General features: G+C 34.0%; 3 protein-coding genes across 4 annotated transcripts; 1 reads left to right on the top strand and 2 right to left on the bottom strand.

The window, feature by feature from the left end:
* Positions 725-4841, bottom strand: LOC109348682 (vicilin-like seed storage protein At2g18540). Its single transcript, XM_019589207.1, has 5 exons — positions 4327-4841; positions 4035-4213; positions 3856-3936; positions 3365-3646; positions 725-3263 (listed from the first exon to the last, which is right to left on the bottom strand). The coding sequence occupies exons 1-5, from the start codon at positions 4631-4633 to the stop codon at positions 906-908; spliced, it is 3207 nt and encodes a 1068-aa protein (XP_019444752.1). The 5' UTR covers positions 4634-4841; the 3' UTR covers positions 725-905.
* On the top strand, positions 7176-17074 carry LOC109348680 (HVA22-like protein k). Of its 2 annotated transcripts, XM_019589204.1 has the most exons (9): positions 7177-7312; positions 7539-7597; positions 7673-7770; positions 8187-8238; positions 8371-8434; positions 8723-8818; positions 9063-9135; positions 9225-9414; positions 17034-17074. In XM_019589204.1, the coding sequence occupies exons 1-8, from the start codon at positions 7277-7279 to the stop codon at positions 9335-9337; spliced, it is 591 nt and encodes a 196-aa protein (XP_019444749.1). In that variant the 5' UTR covers positions 7177-7276; the 3' UTR covers positions 9338-9414; positions 17034-17074. The 2 variants fall into 2 exon arrangements, with proteins under 2 accessions (XP_019444748.1, XP_019444749.1); XM_019589203.1 differs by having other exon boundaries at positions 7176-7312; positions 7539-7770.
* Positions 10651-11742, bottom strand: LOC109348681 (homeobox-leucine zipper protein ATHB-40-like). The gene is made up of 3 exons (XM_019589205.1): positions 11580-11742; positions 11115-11434; positions 10651-11024 (listed from the first exon to the last, which is right to left on the bottom strand). The coding sequence occupies exons 1-3, from the start codon at positions 11665-11667 to the stop codon at positions 10791-10793; spliced, it is 642 nt and encodes a 213-aa protein (XP_019444750.1). The 5' UTR covers positions 11668-11742; the 3' UTR covers positions 10651-10790.

Below are 17074 nucleotides of genomic sequence, written 5' to 3'. Positions count from 1 at the left end.
GGCTTATTTGACAACTTGTACAATAATGCAATCATTGCAGTGATTATACATGCAGTTAAAGCTGGACTTGAACCCAAGTAACTGCTCAGAAGATAGCAGCTCTGGCTCGTTAGCCTTGGACAGGAATAAAGTATAATTTAATTATAAACTACACACCTGCAGCTTTTTATAAAACTGCTGGGGACCTAAATCCTCATTTCTCTTATTAGAGGAATGCTCAAGTGGTATAAGAGGATCTAAATTCTCATTTCTCATAGGACCTCCCAAAACCCCATAGCAATCCTAGTGTTTAGTATATGATAAACTTGGGTGATGTTAAACTTCTTTTAGGTAGGGGTAGGGTCAGTGCCGATCATTCTAATATAATATTATAAAACGTGCTACTTCTGACCATGCATACAGTACAATGGAAGGAAAAAGTTCTACCATGCTTGGACTCAAAAGTTTAGGGCCCCAAGATTTTACCAGTTAAGGAACATAGCTTCCTCAATCCTGCTTGGATCAAACATCCAAACACATTCCCTTTTCAATTGGAAACTGTCAACGGATGTAGGACCTGATGCTGAGAATTAAGAACTTTTAGTCTTTACGGATATAATTTATAAAGTAGTGTTTCACCGTGAAACAAGCAGCTACGTAATCTAGTACTAATAAGTGGTATCTGATGCATTGTTACATTCCACAGTAAAGGAAAAAGTTTTTTTTTTGGGACCAGCATTACATATTGGCACATTGTAGTAAGATCTTATTTGTAGTATCAACAACAAGCTTCATGAAACATAGACCTTCAACTAGTTAACAAAAACAAACAAGCAGAAAACAGAGAAATATATGCAGAACAGAAAAAAAGACATTTAGAAGTTTCTTATTCTATGATATCAGTACCCAAACCCCCTAAAACAGAATCACACGTTCTGTACCTTCAAAACTCTCATTCCTTCAAAGCTGCTCCTGTTATCTTTCAATTCTACTTCACCACCTTCTTGCTCTCTTCTTCTCCTTTCCCTCTCTTCTTGCTGTCTTCTGGCTTCTTCTTGCTCCCTTTGTGCTGTTGCTTCTTCTGCTCTTCTTTCTTCATGTTGTCTTTGTCTTCTATGTGGACTCCTTCCCCCTTCTCTTCTCTCAACTTGTTCTTCTTTTCCCCTTTCTTGCTCTCTCCTCCTCTCCCTCTCTTCTTGTTGTCTTCTTGCTTGTTCTTGCTCCCTTTGTGCTTCTTCTTCTTCTTCTTCTTCTGCTCTTCTTTCTTCATGTTGTCTTTGTCTTCTATGTGGACTCCTTCCCCCTTCTCTTCTCTCAACTTGTTCTTCTTTTCCCCTTTCTTGCTCTCTCCTCCTCTCCCTCTCTTCTTGTTGTCTTCTTGCTTGTTCTTGCTCCCTTTGTGCTTCTTCTTCTTCTTCTTCTTCTGCTCTTCTTTCTTCATGTTGTCTTTGTCTTCTATGTGGACTCCTTCCCCCTTCTCTTCTCCTCTCAGCTTCTTCTTCTCTTCCCCTTTCTTGCTCTCTCCTCCTCTCCCTCTCTTCTTGTTGTCTTCTGGCTTGTTCTTGCTCCCTTTGTGCTTCTGGACTCCTTCCCCCTTCTCTCTCCCTCTCAGTTTCTTCTTCTTCTTCTTCTTCTCTTTCCCTTTCTTGCTCTCTCCTCCTCTCCCTCTTTTCCTGTTGTCTTCTGGCTTGTTCTTGCTCCCTATGTGATTGTTCTTGCTGCCTATGTGCTTCTTCCTGTCTCCTACCTTCCTTCTCTTCTCTTCCCCTTTCCCTCTCTTCCTGTTGTTTTCTAGCTTCCTCTTCCTCTCTTTTGGCTCCCTCCTCTTCTTTTTGTCTCATTTCTTCCTCTTCTTCCTCCTTTTCTCTTCTCATTTCCCTCTCTTCCTGTTTTTTTCTAGCTTCCTCTTCCTCTCTTTTGGCTTCCTCCTCTTCTTTTTGTCTTCTTTCTTCCTCTTCTTCCTCCTCTTCTCTTCTCCTTTCCCTCTCTTCCTGTTTTTTTCTAGCTTCCTCTTCCTCTCTTTTGGCTTCTTCCTCTTCTTTTTGTCTCCTTTCTTCCTCCTCTTCTCTTCTCCTTTCCCTCTCTTCCTGTTTTTTTCTAGCTTCCTCCTCTTCTTTTTGCCTACTTTCTTCCTCTTCTCTTCTCCTTTCCCTCTCTTCCTGTTTTTTTCTGGCTTCCTCTTCCTCTCTTTTGGCTTCCTTCTCTTCTTTTTGTCTCCTTTCTTCCTCTTCTTCCTCCTCTTCTCTTCTCATTTCTCTCTCTTCCTGTTTTTTTCTAGCTTCCTCTTCCTCTCTTTTGGCTTCCTCCTCTTCTTTTTGTCTCCTTTCTTCCTCTTCTTCCTCCTCTTCTCTTCTCATTTCCCTCTCTTCCTGTTTTTTTCTAGCTTCCTCTTCCTCTCTTTTGGCTTCCTCCTCTTCTTTTTGTCTCCTTTCTTCTTTTTCTTCTTCTCTCTTTCTAGCTTCCTCCTCTTCTCTTCTCTTTTTCCTCTCTTCCTGTTGTTTTTTAGCTTCCTCTTCCTCTCTTTTGGCTTCTTCTTCCTCTCTCTTCCTAGCTTCCTCTTCTTCTCTCTCCCTAGCTTCCTCCTCTTCTCTCTCCCTAGCTTCCTCCTCTTCTTCTCTTTTCCTAGCTTCCTCCTCTTCTTCTCTCTTCCTAGCTTCCTCTTCTTCTTCTCTCTTCCTAGCTTCCTCCTCTTCTCTTCTCCTTTCCCTCTCTTCCTGTTGTTTTCTAGCTTCCTCTTCCTCTCTTTTGGCTTCCTCCTCTTCTCTCTTTCTAGCTTCTTCTTCCTTTCTCTTTCTCTCCTCTTCCTCTCTTTTCCTCTCCTCTTCCTCTGCCTTCTTTTCTGTCTCTATTTCTTCCTGCATTATCCTCTCCTCTTCCTCAGCACATGAAGCACACCCGAAAATGATGGAATCGCCTTGAGAAGCGAAGAGCTGGTCAATTGTTGTGTTAGTCACACCAAAAGAAGTGGCCAGTATATGTCTGTCTAGAGCTCCAAGCACTGATCTCTTTCCAGCTAAGAACTGTGGATAATTTTCCTTTGCTACAGTGCTGAACCCCATAAAAACAAGTGAATCATTGTTGAATGACATTTGAGCCATTGGATGAAACCTTGGCACCACAAAAACATCTCCGTGCTTAACTCTAAACCTCATCTCTCTGCATTCTTCCATCTTGTCCTCATTATTATTGCTGCTTGCACAAACTACTCTCACCATGCCTTCCCCTTCAAGTACCACTGCTATCTCTGTTGCACTTGGATTCCAATGTGGCCCCAACATTGATCCCTTGGATTATAGTTTACAAATTCGATTTAATATTACTTCATAAAACATATGCAATAAGTAACCAATAATAAAATTTAATAGTTTATAATTTAGTCACTAACCGCAGTCAAATTCACCATCAGGAATCCAGTGTTGGCACCCTTTAATGATTTAAGCTGCTTTTTGGTCACTGTTAGGCTCCAACCATGACTGTTTTTGAAATCAGGGTCTTTATCAAAGATGTTATATGTTTTGCCTTTCTTGCCATTGGACCGAATAGCTAAGATGTTATTAAGAACTGAAGCCTCCAATTCCCACAATGTTTTACGTTCCTTTGAATTTGCATGCACTATAGCTGGTGTGTCGGTCTTGTTTGTGATTGTTTCAATCAAATCTTCTGGCACCTTCAAAAATCAGAAATTAGAGTTATGTAACTTATATTCCTAGTAACTTTCATTTTTGTGTCATAGCCTAATTCTATATTATGCAACAATAGAAATGTAATATTACTAACTAAAATATTTGTATAAACATTTAGGCATTATGATTTTGAGATCGATTAAGCACAACAACAAAAACTATGTACAGTTGCACATTGTGAGGCTAAAGATACCTTAAAAGCAGCTTGAATGATTTTGTTATCAAAGCCTTTGACCAGTTCATTGATCCTCGAGTATGCACCAATTGATGGATCCTGCAATGGCAGTTAGCATGAACAAGAAGTAAGAAAGCTTAGAAACTTCAATTTTATTATTGACCTTGTTCAACAAAAGAATGCATGTGTACACTTACAAAAGTGGTATCCTCTGTGTTGGCAAAGATTGCATAAATCCTAAGTCTATTTCTCTCTGCCTCCAAGTTGCTTTGTATATAGAAAACAGATCCTTCACTGAGCTTGAATAGATCTCCTTCACGTAAATCAGTCCTTCTAGTACCTCCATCTTCACCTGTCCATGTCACCCTTCCACTCCCTGACATGCAATAAGAGTGAGAGGAGTAATGCTATGAAGGGTAAAATAGTGATGACATTGGCATACACATATTCCTCAGAAATGAACCACAAGTTTAGAAATATAAAGGTTACCTGTATGGACATAAAAGACCATGTTTACATGGAGAAGCACAGGAAGAAACACAGAATTTGGCTCCAATGTGAAAAACTGAAGATGGTAGGGTGGTGCACTATGTCCACCCTTGATGTCAATGGAAGAAATCTCTCCATATTCACTGTCACATAATGTCCTCCTCTGATCCCTCTTCACTACAGGTCCCACATAAGGTGTGACATGGTGCTCCTCGCTTATTGAAATCACCCCATGCAATGAAATTGTAAGGAAGATGACCAAGAACAACCAAAATGAAGATGCTAAGAAAGCTTTGTGAGGTTCCATTTTCAATGCACAATATAGAAGAAGGTGGCTGTATATAGAAGAAGGTGACTAACATTTTTGATAGCTGTGTGTCTTGTTTTTGGACATGTGGACTTTCATTTGTACAGATGGCAGCTGATTATGTCCAAGTCAATATTACTAAATTCCAAAACAGATTATGAGAATTGGACAACTATTAATCTATGATCCCAAATTTATGAATTTTATTATATCTTATTCATTGTTTTACTTATCATGCCAAACAAATGCTCCTATTAAACCCACAGAAATCATTTTTTTCCCTTTTAAAAAACATAAAGACTTTCAATATACTATATTTCTTTGGTCCTTAAAGTTAAACATACAGCACAACTATTTTTTCTTGTGCAACGCAGTCATAGTTAAAAGAGAGACAAATATAGAATGGAGTTTTTTGATTTAGTTTATATATATATATATATATATATTAATTTGACATAACCATTTCTTTTCTTTCGTCACATCATAAATCACATATTATTCAGCTCTTCCTATTTCTCTTTCCAGGGATAAACATCATTCATATTTCTTCTACACCAACAGTGTGATGAGATAGGGAAAGCAGATGCTGAGTCTCCAGAAAACAGACGAGGGGAGCGTTTCAGTCCATGAAGGTTAGTATGCTATTATCCAATCACATATTAGTATATTACCACATCATATGATCAAGTACTATTGTGTATTACATATATATTGCATTCAAATAGAAGAAAAATAATAATGTTATTATATATGTGTGAGAGAGAAATGTTGCATTCAGTTGAAGACACATAATAGCATTCACATTCATGCAAAAATATGTTGTATTGTTCATGTCCATTACCTTTTTAATTTCACCTCTTCCTTTTGAAATGGAAGTGGTAGGATGGACCCTCTTTATATGACTCATGATATAAACATCAGAATCTTTCTTAACTCTTCTATTCTTTTTACTCCACAAGCTTCCTTCATGTCCCCACATTGTTACCCATGTGTCCTTCTCTCCTTAAAACTTTAATGGCAAGTTATATTAAAAACTCAAATTATTAGTTCTATAATTTTGGAATGGTAAGGGAAACATGTATAGGTGAAGAGATAAATTTCAATATATATTTTATGGCTTACCCCAATAACTATGGAACTGGTCCATCTAAAGCTAGCTTGTTAATGAAGTAGAAGAAAAGAAACACTTTTAGTGGTGCATATATATTAGACTTATACCACAAATGAATTAGTGCCCAATCAAATAAAACAAGACGAAAGTATCTCAGCCCTGAATGAATACCAAAAGTTCAATTTTAAAATTTATTGAATAATATGGTCCTCTTGAAATGAACTAAAATCGACTGTCTCTAAAACTTTATATCCTCACCTCCCAAACCAATTAGATTCTGTTAAATAATATAAAAATATTATTAAAATCGACTGATCTCCATTGACTTGAAAGATGCAACTGATTAAGATTTGAACTCATTGTATTAAAATGTTGAAATGCAAAGCAAGTAAAAACAAGGCTAGCAAATAGTATTTCTAGTAGTGATATGTAATGTATGAATAAGAGTCACATGGATAGGATGGGGATCACCTGTCCCATTTGGTGTCCCCATCCAATCAGAGAATTTTATTTGACTAAAAATAAAATTTAAATAACATAAATTAATATTTGTACGCTATTCTATAAGATTTCATTGGTTTGGTACATAGACACAGGAATTTTTGGGACAGAGTATCCCCATCCACATGGATATATTACTTTCTAGAGAAAAATAGAGCTAAACTTTCCATCGCCTGAATTAATTTTTATGAAATATAAAAACAAACAATTTTTCATCATAAGAATTCACTCCATAGTCCATACATTTCTTCACTGATCACCTTTACCTAAAGTTGAGGTAGTGAAAAGTAACCTGATTCGTGAATATTGGAAATCTCTTTAGTTATGTTGATCCATTTACCGCCCGCAATTTAACTCTTTTGTCCTGACAAACATTTATTCACTCATATATTAGTTGGACTTGTCATATATGAGTCTCCACAATATATCATGTTTTATTTAACTTAATTATATTTATCATATTTTTTTTTCACAAAATTACACTTATTTCTCGTGCAGGAGTGATCAGTGTAATGAAAGTATAAAAAATGAGGGGTTTGTGTAGGTGTAAAAAAGTGAGAGGTGATTTATGTAATTTCACTAAAACTCAGGGAATGTCAGTATAATTTACTCTTAAAATTTTGTTCCACTTTACATATACATCGAAACAAAATTAAAAGTTGTGGCCACCACAACTTGTTGGTTTGAGAACATGGATTAAATATAAGTAATTTTTTTGGGTACATAAAATATAAGTAATTTGCATAAACATAATTAATAAAATTTTAAAAATAATATATTAAGATTACTATAAAATTAGTGAATAATTATATATAATATATATATATTATTACATCCTTAGTTATCATTAATACATCGTGCATCATTCCGGAGAAAATGAAATTGTAATACTTTTGGGCTGAAGTGTTCCTGAAAATGTTAGTGGGCCGCAATATGGTTCTGATGGACTGTTACTTATTTCAACGCTCCAATTTACGAATTGAAGGGAAGGGAAGGGAAGAGAAGGGCGTGTTTGGAATCGGAATAACGATATGGATCTCCTCGGTGCGTCAAACGTAGCAGGCGAGGTCACCTCCGATCTTCTTCCTCTCCCCGTTTTTTCCACTTTTTTCTTATTCTCATAGGTTTTTGTTCCACACCACACCATCTTTACATTTTCTACAATTAAAACATGATTCTATTATTATTCACAAACATAACCTCGAAACATAGGTGAGTATAATCGTTGTGTGTATTTAATTATATGGCGGTTTAGATTGATGTGTGAACTGTGAACTATTTTATTCGGTGCAGGTTGGACTCCGTTTGCTCCTTTCTCCTATTGGTTCTAACGTTGTAATTCGGACAGCATGGTTGGTCACATTTGTATTTCATTATTTGTTGTGTTTTAAATTGTTATTTAACTATCCAGTTTCTATTTTTTGCAGCTGTTCTGTTGGAATTGCTTTACCTGTCTATTCTACATTCAAGGCAATAGAAAGTAAAGATCAAAATGCTCAACATAAGTGTCTTCTCTACTGGGCAGGTATCAAATCCCTCTTTAGATGAAACAGAGAAGCCATTATTAAGGACCATAGGCTTCAATTCTTTTGCTGATTAGTTGTTATTCCCAACATTAGAATTGTTTTGAAAAGTTTCTACTTCATCCGTGCACTATGATGAACTCATTAGTTTCTACTTTCTCTACCTAATCAACGTTTGGACTTAGTATTACTGTGTTGTGTTGTCTTATGTTTTTCTTTGCTTTGCGAAAATAACACAATAGAGTAGCCATTTCACGAAAATATTATCTAGCAGAGGATTAATAGGATTCTTATCTGCTCTGAATTTGTTCTCATCAACTACATGGGATTGGTCTGGCTGTTGATAGACATTTTTTCTGAGTATCTTAAGCTTTTTCTATCATAATTATGATATTTTCTCCACTTTTGGTTTGTGCAGCTTATGGCTCATTTAGCCTCGTTGAAGTATTCACAGACAAGCTTATTTCTTGGTATACTTTGATTCAACCCTAATCCATTTAGTTAGTTGTATTACCTGTGTGGAATTAGTTGCATCCTTCATCACCATTACTAGTTTCTTGAGAGCCACAATGAACAAAATTAATTGTATTGTTGTCGTGCAGGTGTCCTATGTACTATCACATGAAGTTTGCTTTTCTTGTCTGGCTTCAACTTCCACCTACCAATGTGAGTTCTATATACACTCAGCATTAGGCTGACTTTGTAATGATGTTTCTGATCTGTATGTCGATGATTCTCAGATTTTAATATTGTCTCTTGTTAGTCTTCACTCTCCATGGAATTTTCCATATTCAGTTATCAACAATTTCGTATAACTTTGCATTTTCTTCCTGCTCGTTGCCACACTATATTGTGGTCTGTGTTTTTAATACATTCTATGGTTGACAACTGTCTATTCAATGCCTAAATGCTGTGATGCTATTTGCTAATATTAAACTACTTGCTGTCAAACAGGGAGCAAAACAATTATATGTGAACCACCTGCGCCCCTTTTTGTTGAGGCATCAAGGGAAAATTGATCAAATTTTAGGACTCGCGTCTTCTGAATTGGTATGCCCCATACATTTGTGAAACTTTAAAGAAAAGAATCTCTTATTCCCATCAAAGATAATGAAATCCATAAAAACCTTGTATTTTTTGTTATACTCTGAGCATCATATTGGTTGATGTTAATCTGCCAAGAGCTGGCATTAGGGAACATTCTCACTTCTCATGCACCTATTCAAATGACTGTTCGTTTTTAACCTTTTAAGAATAGTTGTACTTACAGTGGAATTTGCATTTATGTGTGCAGATCAAACTTGTCAGCTTATATCAGACAGAGATCAAGTTTGTCAGGGACATGGTAGTAAAGATAACTGGATCAGGTGAAACATGTTGTTCCTGTTCTTTGCCACAGTTACTACTTATTATGTAAGTAACTAAACTGCAAATTGGATTTCTCTTTGTTGTTCAGGTGATCAATCGTCGAGAGGCACTACTGAATCAAATAGGTCGAGGCAACTTGGTCACTCTGAAGACACTGCAGTGCCATCTGATGCTGAGACTGACCGAAGCAACAATAGCTGATAAATCAAGGGGGCTATGTGCACTGATGGACTCCAGGAAAAACCTTAGGTTTCTGTCTATAGTACGTGGTAGATAAAATTAAAAATTAATTTTTTTTTCTTAATCAATTCGTATATGGTTTTTGTTTGTAAATTAAACCATCTAAAACACCATTTAGCTACCCAAACTTTTTCCATAATGCATGTATTCATAATATCATATTGTCTAGTGTGTCAACTCATTCAAAGCAATATTCTTATATATGATATGTTTTGTTTTTTCCCTTGTACAATATATGGAGTCAAACTTTGCTTGACCACTAACCCAATGTCATGTTGGAAGAACTATGAACTTATAATATCACCATGGGAAAGTGGAAGGTGTTCATTTTTTATCGGAAAAATATTTCATTGAGAATAAGTACCAGACGTACATATGGATTACCATAGAAATATGTATGTTATCTCATCACTAAAACACAGATACTTAAAGATTACATAGGTACTGCCTTATAAAGTAAATCAATATATGTAAAATAAAGCAAAACACTAATACAGAGGGATCCACGTGAATTCAAGGGTGATGATTTGATTGTGAATTGTGATCATTGATACTAACATAATTTTTCCATGCACCAAATGTATGAAATGAGAAAATGTTTTTAATAAAATTCTATTTTCAAAAAAGATAGGGGGGAATGACAAATTCATGTGTAGAAACCTTCATAGACTAGTGTTCAGATAAATATGTAACATTGCGTCACTTGTGTGTGTAAAAAAGGCCAGAAAAAATCCCCATGATGGCATCAAAATCGATGTATTTTTATGACGCTAGAAAAGAAACGAATACAAACTCAATATGTAAAATTTTCATATGCACGTGTCCTATTCAATGGCATTATTACTACATATTCAGCATATCTAATGTTATTACAATATAGTGTTATAAAGAACAGGATAGTGATATATAAAGATGGGAAAGTGATAGAAGATCCATTTATTTTTATTTTAAGATTAAGTTTTTTAAACTTATTTTTCATTTTAGTCATCTATTTTAGGAAAATTCAATTATTTCAATTAATAAATAAATCTAAATCATTAGATGTCCACATAATTAATAACTATAATAGAGAATAAGTTTTAAACCGGATCCCCACTTAAGAACATAAAGGAAACAACATTTTTCTTGATTTCATCATTTATAAAAGTTGTTTTCCCTTAGGAAAATAATGAAAGCTATTATTGGTGATTTCATTTATTACCGTGTTATGAAAGAAACACACGGCTTATTAAGCATATTATCAACTGATAAAAAATATATATTGCCAGTTAGAGTCGAAATGCAAATTAGTTAATATTGACTTATGTTAATGGATACTTTCCAAATCATAGTCAAACACACACTACCTAGTACCTAGGAGCAATATACATATTAGATCATTCACAATATCTACAAAATACTAAGTTTCATTGGTTCAAATGTACAAATTAATCCATTCCATGCCATTGATGTAATGTGTCTCGGGCACGTAAAACACATCATCATATCCATCAAGTTGAAAATCTCCAAGAAATGGTGGGTCCACCACCGCCTCCATTGACTGAGACTGCAGTGATGAACTGGGACTATTGCTAGAGACTCTATCAGTATGCTTTAGAACCTGAATTTCTTTCTCAGCCTCCAATAGTTTTTCCTTGAGCTTCAATACCTGAAAACAATGGTACCATGGAACTACTTAAGATCTATCATAATGATACTTTACATGTTGTAAAGGTAGGAACTTGGAAGAGGTGTTTACCTCAGTTTCAAGATGGTATTTCTCGAGGGTGGTGGCTTCATGTGATTTCTTAAGGTTGGAGTATTCTTCCTCCAATTTCTTGTTCTTCCAACGAGCTCTCCTGTTTTGGAACCACACAGCCACTTGACGAGGATCTAAACCAAGCTCCACTGCGAGCTTGTCCTTCCTTTCAGACTCAAGCTTATGTTCATTACCAAAACTATGCTCAAGCATATTAGCTTGTTCATAACTCAGTTTCCTCTTCTTGTGTGCTTCCAAGGCTCCTCTTTCTACTCCTTTGCACTTTTTATTACGCCTCCGTCTTGGCTTCTGGTTCTCCTCTGGGCAAAAAAGATACGTATAAACATAGCAAGTTAAGAGAAGGCAAAAAATTGTTTATAATATATGTCATAGGTTTTGATGAATATATTATCCATGCATGAAAATGGCAAGTAAAAAATGTCTAAGCGTGATGATGATACTAACCTTGTTGAGCTGCTATTTGAGTGTATGGATCCATGGAATATAGCTGAGACATGAGCAAGATATTGTCCTCCATAAGTTGATGATTCATTTTTGATATGGTGTATCAATGTTTGTATATATATTAGTCTCTTTCTCTTTTTGCTAACTCACTCGCTTCTTTTCTTAACTCGTTTTCTCCCTGGAAAGGGTGACACCTTGTTAGACAAACAACATAAGGTTAGGATATATTTATAACGAAAAATGTGGAAGGCTCGTGAGAAAGGCCCTAAATTGTGTTAAAATTTTCAGATGAGTGCCATTCTCTTATTTATTTACTATGTAAAAAACGTAATATAAAATGACACTTTTATGATTGTATATTTTTAGTTAGAATGAAAATATATTTTTATCCTTATAATTTGAAGAAAGAAGAATTTCCCAATCTAATATTCCATGAGAAATTGAAGCAGGTTTTCATAAAGTTCACTTCTTTATTTCGAGTGTGTCTAGCATGCAATATATATGGATGAGGTTGGGATCCCAAAGCTGAACACCTCGTCCTTATTAATAAAGAATGAGGAGCGGTTAGTCTCTGGATTTGGATATGTAAAGCAACTTTTAATGTCCAATTGGATGATATTCCCTCACTCCCATGTGTTGCAGCTAAAACCCCACTCAGATGACCTTATCTATTATACTTTACCTCATGCGTGGCTCGAGATGAGTGATATTCACACTTTAATGTTTTTCTAATCAGTGTTGCGACCATTTGTAAAAAGTTAAAATTAAAAATGTTATGTTTTTTGTGGAATTCGTTAACCTTCGCCACCGGGTTGAGACATGGAAACGAACAAAAAATTAATCTTATTCAAAAATGAAATAGATAGTTTTTTTTTTATAGATATCACCCTTTATTTTTTCACACAACTTGGATTGACGAGTTATGTTATTTACACATAACTTAGATATCATCCTTTAATTTTTCATTAATTGTGTTTCTGTAATCACTTTTTCATAAATAGGCGATATATTTGTGAAACATTTCTCACATGTGAATTGAAAAAACATGCTCTATATGTAACATCACTCAATAGAATTGAAAAAATAGGCTCTATTTGGCATTACATTTATTTATCAGAAAACCAAACATTGTGGACGTGCTCATTTTGTGTCACCTATTACCACTTTATATTTTTATGGGGGCGCAAAGTCCCTCTAATTCTACTTTAATTATCTGAACACATTACCTGTTCAGAAAATGAAGATGAAGAAATTCTTTTGAAATAACTCAATGTAAGATTAACTGTGTTAATATGATCAGATTTTCTGGCAAGTGACTTTACCCAAGTAAAATAGTTACTAATACCTTTGTTCTTCTGATTAACACAGTTTTTGGTTTATAAAAAAATAGTAAGAAACAAAGAGGTACTGAGGTGAATGAAAGAGAATGTGATTGGGACATACTGATGCTCATAACTGGATTTCCCTAATGTGTATGATTGGTACCTTCTAGCATTTCAATTTAAAATAAGAATAGGTATAAGGAAAGAAATTTAATATACGTATAGAAGATTTTTAGCTTGGGGATTTTCCATATTTATTTTTAAAAGGGGTCTTTTGCATGGAGACTAAATAAGCTAAGAAACCTCATAAATCCAGTTGAATCATTCTAGGATGGCTAATAATAAACCAAACAAACTCAATATTGAAATCCAACTCATTATTTAGTTCGATAAACTTGATTAATGTGTCAAATAAATAAAGCCTAAGATAAAATTTAAGCTTGTTAAATAAACGAACCGATTTTGATCCAAGTATAATTTGTCTCATAAGATTCATAAGCTGAATCGATTATATATATATATATATATATATATATATATTAAATAAATAATCATCATTTGATCTCACGAAGTTAACAATTTGAGGTAAGGAGCTGAATCGAACAATTCAAGAACTTCAGTGGAGCCAAATTCAAGTAAAAAACAAAGCTCGTTTCAAACTCGAATCAAGTTTTGAGCCGAGTAAATTCTTATCGAACTAAAACGAGTTGTGATTTGATTTGACTTGTTTCCGGCCCTACCTTCTAATTCTTATGTTATCATGACACATGGGAGGGATGGAAAGTTGAGTTTTATGCACATAAAATGTTTCGAGCTGAAGTAAGTAGGTTGAGTTGAAGACATTCGGAATAAATTCAAAGGAAAAGGATGACTTAAGAGTGTATCTCCCTTGTTTGAAAGTTCAACCAGAGAATGAAATGTTTTCAAGATTTCCCCAAAGTATTGTAAAATGGCTACATCCCATTTTTATAATTCCTCGGATTTATTGGAGACAAAAATATTAAAATATCTAAATGACATACTAAATCTCATTGCTTGAGAAAGAGAGAGACACATATAATATGTTGGTATTTAAGATTTGTATTTTTAATTTTCACACTTCCCTCACAATGATTAAAGTTTAGCTTGATTTGTTTTTCCTTATCCTTCCCTTCCCTCTAAACCCTCCCAAACAACTTTCAGGACTACAATTTCCATCCATAATCCACGCGTGAGATTGTTATTCACGTAGAGTGAGTTAAGAGCATTAAGTTCCTGGGACATAGATCATTTATCTCGAACGGTGTCTCACTCCATGTACTACCAATGATATCTATATAACCACCACACTTGAGAACACCCACACTCAACATTCATTCCAAATTAATTAAACCTTGATTACGTAACACTTATCAATTATATGTTGTAATTAACTTTTAATGAAATTGACAGGATTAAACCTTTTAGCTTATATATATACACACATATATTCATGACATGCACATGTGAACATTTAAGATAGAATCAACGCACATATGTATGAATGTGGTTTTAATAGCGTGAAGAGGAGTAGTTACAAAACAAAATATTTTAATTAATATGCTGAAAGGGTGATGCACCCTAGACAGAAGAAAGACAAAGAATACTCTTTGCAAAATACTAGCAAAGTAGAATGAGGATGGATTCAATGAACCCTTCTAAAAAGCTTAGAAAGTAAGAGTTGATTTGTCAACAATTGCAGGAACTAGGAGCAATGATCGAGATAGATGTTACACATCGTTTTCATGCCAAAAGTGAAATGGATGTGTTTGGGTATTTTTTTTCCCCTTCCGATGAGGGCTAAATGTGGTATTATTGTTATGATGGATGCAATAGGTACGTATTTTAAGTAAGATAAAATAAGTTGAGATTACAAAGTATATATGATGCTTCCTCGAGTTTACATGAGGTTATAATTGGGTTTTAAGTATAAGACAAAGGAAGGGTGGTATAGAATAATAATGATGAAGATAAAGCAAAGTCAGCAGTGAAAAGAGGAGAGATTCGCTTTTAAGTTACTTAGGCTAGAAGCTGACGTTAATTCCATATAATAAATTAATGTTGCATTTGTTTAATGGAGATTGGATAATGTTGGAACACTATATAAGAATAAAAGTGGATTGAATTATTAAAAATATCTTGTTTATTGTAGCATTTATAAGGTCGAAAAAGGAAATTTGGCATATAGGTATAAGTATGAAGTTACTATTTTATCATGGGAATAACTCAACTCAACTTATAGTTTGTATGCATAAATGAGGGTAATATCGTGAATGTGTAAAAAAAAGCAAGTCAGTCCATATATATATATATGCCAAAGAAGTTGATGCGCATGGCACGGAGAAGATTCCTTGTGGTTATGCTTTTGAGTTGTCTAATTTAGAGTTTGATAATGTGAACTTTGATTAAATTAATCAATCAATTCAAACGAAAAAGACTTAAAACAAGTGGATGTCATGTTTTCCGACACCTCGAGCCCTTGTTTCCCATCTTCCAACTTTCATTTAGTTTGTTGAGAATTTTTAGCCATACACCCTGGCTAATCAAAGTGCAATCCCTTTATTATGGAATACCAAATCTTTACTTAAACACATCCTAATGCTTATTTAGATGCTGAGCACAACATGCTTAATCCTCCTCCCTCTTCGATCTCTCTATTTGATAAAAAAAATTAATCGCATGTTTACCGAAATTGATGATAAATCAAATTTATTATTATGATATAAAAACAGTACCTTTACATTTTTATATTATCATTTATTTAGCTTTATCCAAGTTTCATATTCCTAAATAAGAGACAATTGTCTTCATTTTCTCTCATCCTCTTTCTCTCATAGCTCCCAAATAAAACCTTTAATAATTAACTGAATCGTCTTAAGGTATCCATGGCAATATGAGAAACATTTTATTATACTTCTTTCCCACCTTTTCACTGAATAGACATATTGCATTTCTGGTAGGAGTATCGGCAAAGAAAGTGAAGATATGTACTTAGTTTTTCCCTGGACCCACGTTGCATCCCTTTAATCATTATACCTGCTTATGGGTAATAATGAATTTATTTAATATAATATGTTTGTAAGTTTAATTTTGAAGGAAAATAAATGAAATTGATAGACTTCAAAGTCGTTTCACAAAAATATTTTATAGCTCTCAAACCTTCCATTTTATATTTTATCCTCCATTTGGAAACAGAGTATTGAGCATGAATATCTTCAAATATGACCATCTTCAATTTTATTGTATTATTATTGTGTGAATGGTCTTCATTTTATCTAACACGTGGAATCTAAATTTGTATGGAATATTCTGATGGAGATGCATATGAAGAGTGTCATCCACACCGTCAATTTTTTATTGATTTTTGTCTGCGCTATGCGCCACAGAAAAATATCTCCCTATGTCCCTCTTTCCAGACTAATACCTTTCACACTTTAGCTTATATGCATGTGCTTAAATTAATTTATTTAGACTATCATTTTTAATGTAATAAATTCTATCCACTCATAGTGCATGCAATTGAACGAACAAGTAACTTTCCTTATTTAATTTAGTAAATAATTTATTTTAAAGATTGCTAGATCTTTTTAATACAAATAATTTATTTTAAATATCCAAATAAAGTAAATTCTAAACAAAAAAACAAACTATCTTATAAAAACTAGCTTCTTGATAACCACTATCATGTCTGTCAACCCGCTTTCCTATCATTTATAATGTATAGTTTGTATGTCATAAATGTCAAACATAATATTTTGTGTTAAATATTTGTAATATACGGTTGAATTTATTTGATTGGTGTAATATTCTACATTAAAGACTGATAGTCATAAGGTAAGAACAAAAAATAATTAATCAAATAATATGAGCATATATTATGTGGAGAGGAAAGTTATATATGATTTTTTTTGTAAAAATTAAAATATAGTGAGGACAAAATAGGGAGAACCACAAATTACACCATTGTGGTGGTTATTTTGAGTTTTTCCTTTTCAAGTAGTATAGATAAAATACGTTGAAAAGTTTGTCAGCTTAATATAGGAATCAATATATTTTGACAGTTGGATCTTATCCAATAATAAAAATGTTAGATTATGACATGTGAAACTATTTTTTTTCAAGTATGTATTTATTTGTAAAATATTCTCTTCTCTA

This window comes from Lupinus angustifolius, chromosome LG06, assembly GCF_001865875.1.
Source record: "Lupinus angustifolius cultivar Tanjil chromosome LG06, LupAngTanjil_v1.0, whole genome shotgun sequence".
NCBI classification, from domain to species: domain Eukaryota; kingdom Viridiplantae; phylum Streptophyta; class Magnoliopsida; order Fabales; family Fabaceae; genus Lupinus; species Lupinus angustifolius.
The sequence above is the reverse complement of the archived record's forward strand: the minus strand, read 5'-3'. Positions and strand labels throughout refer to the sequence as shown.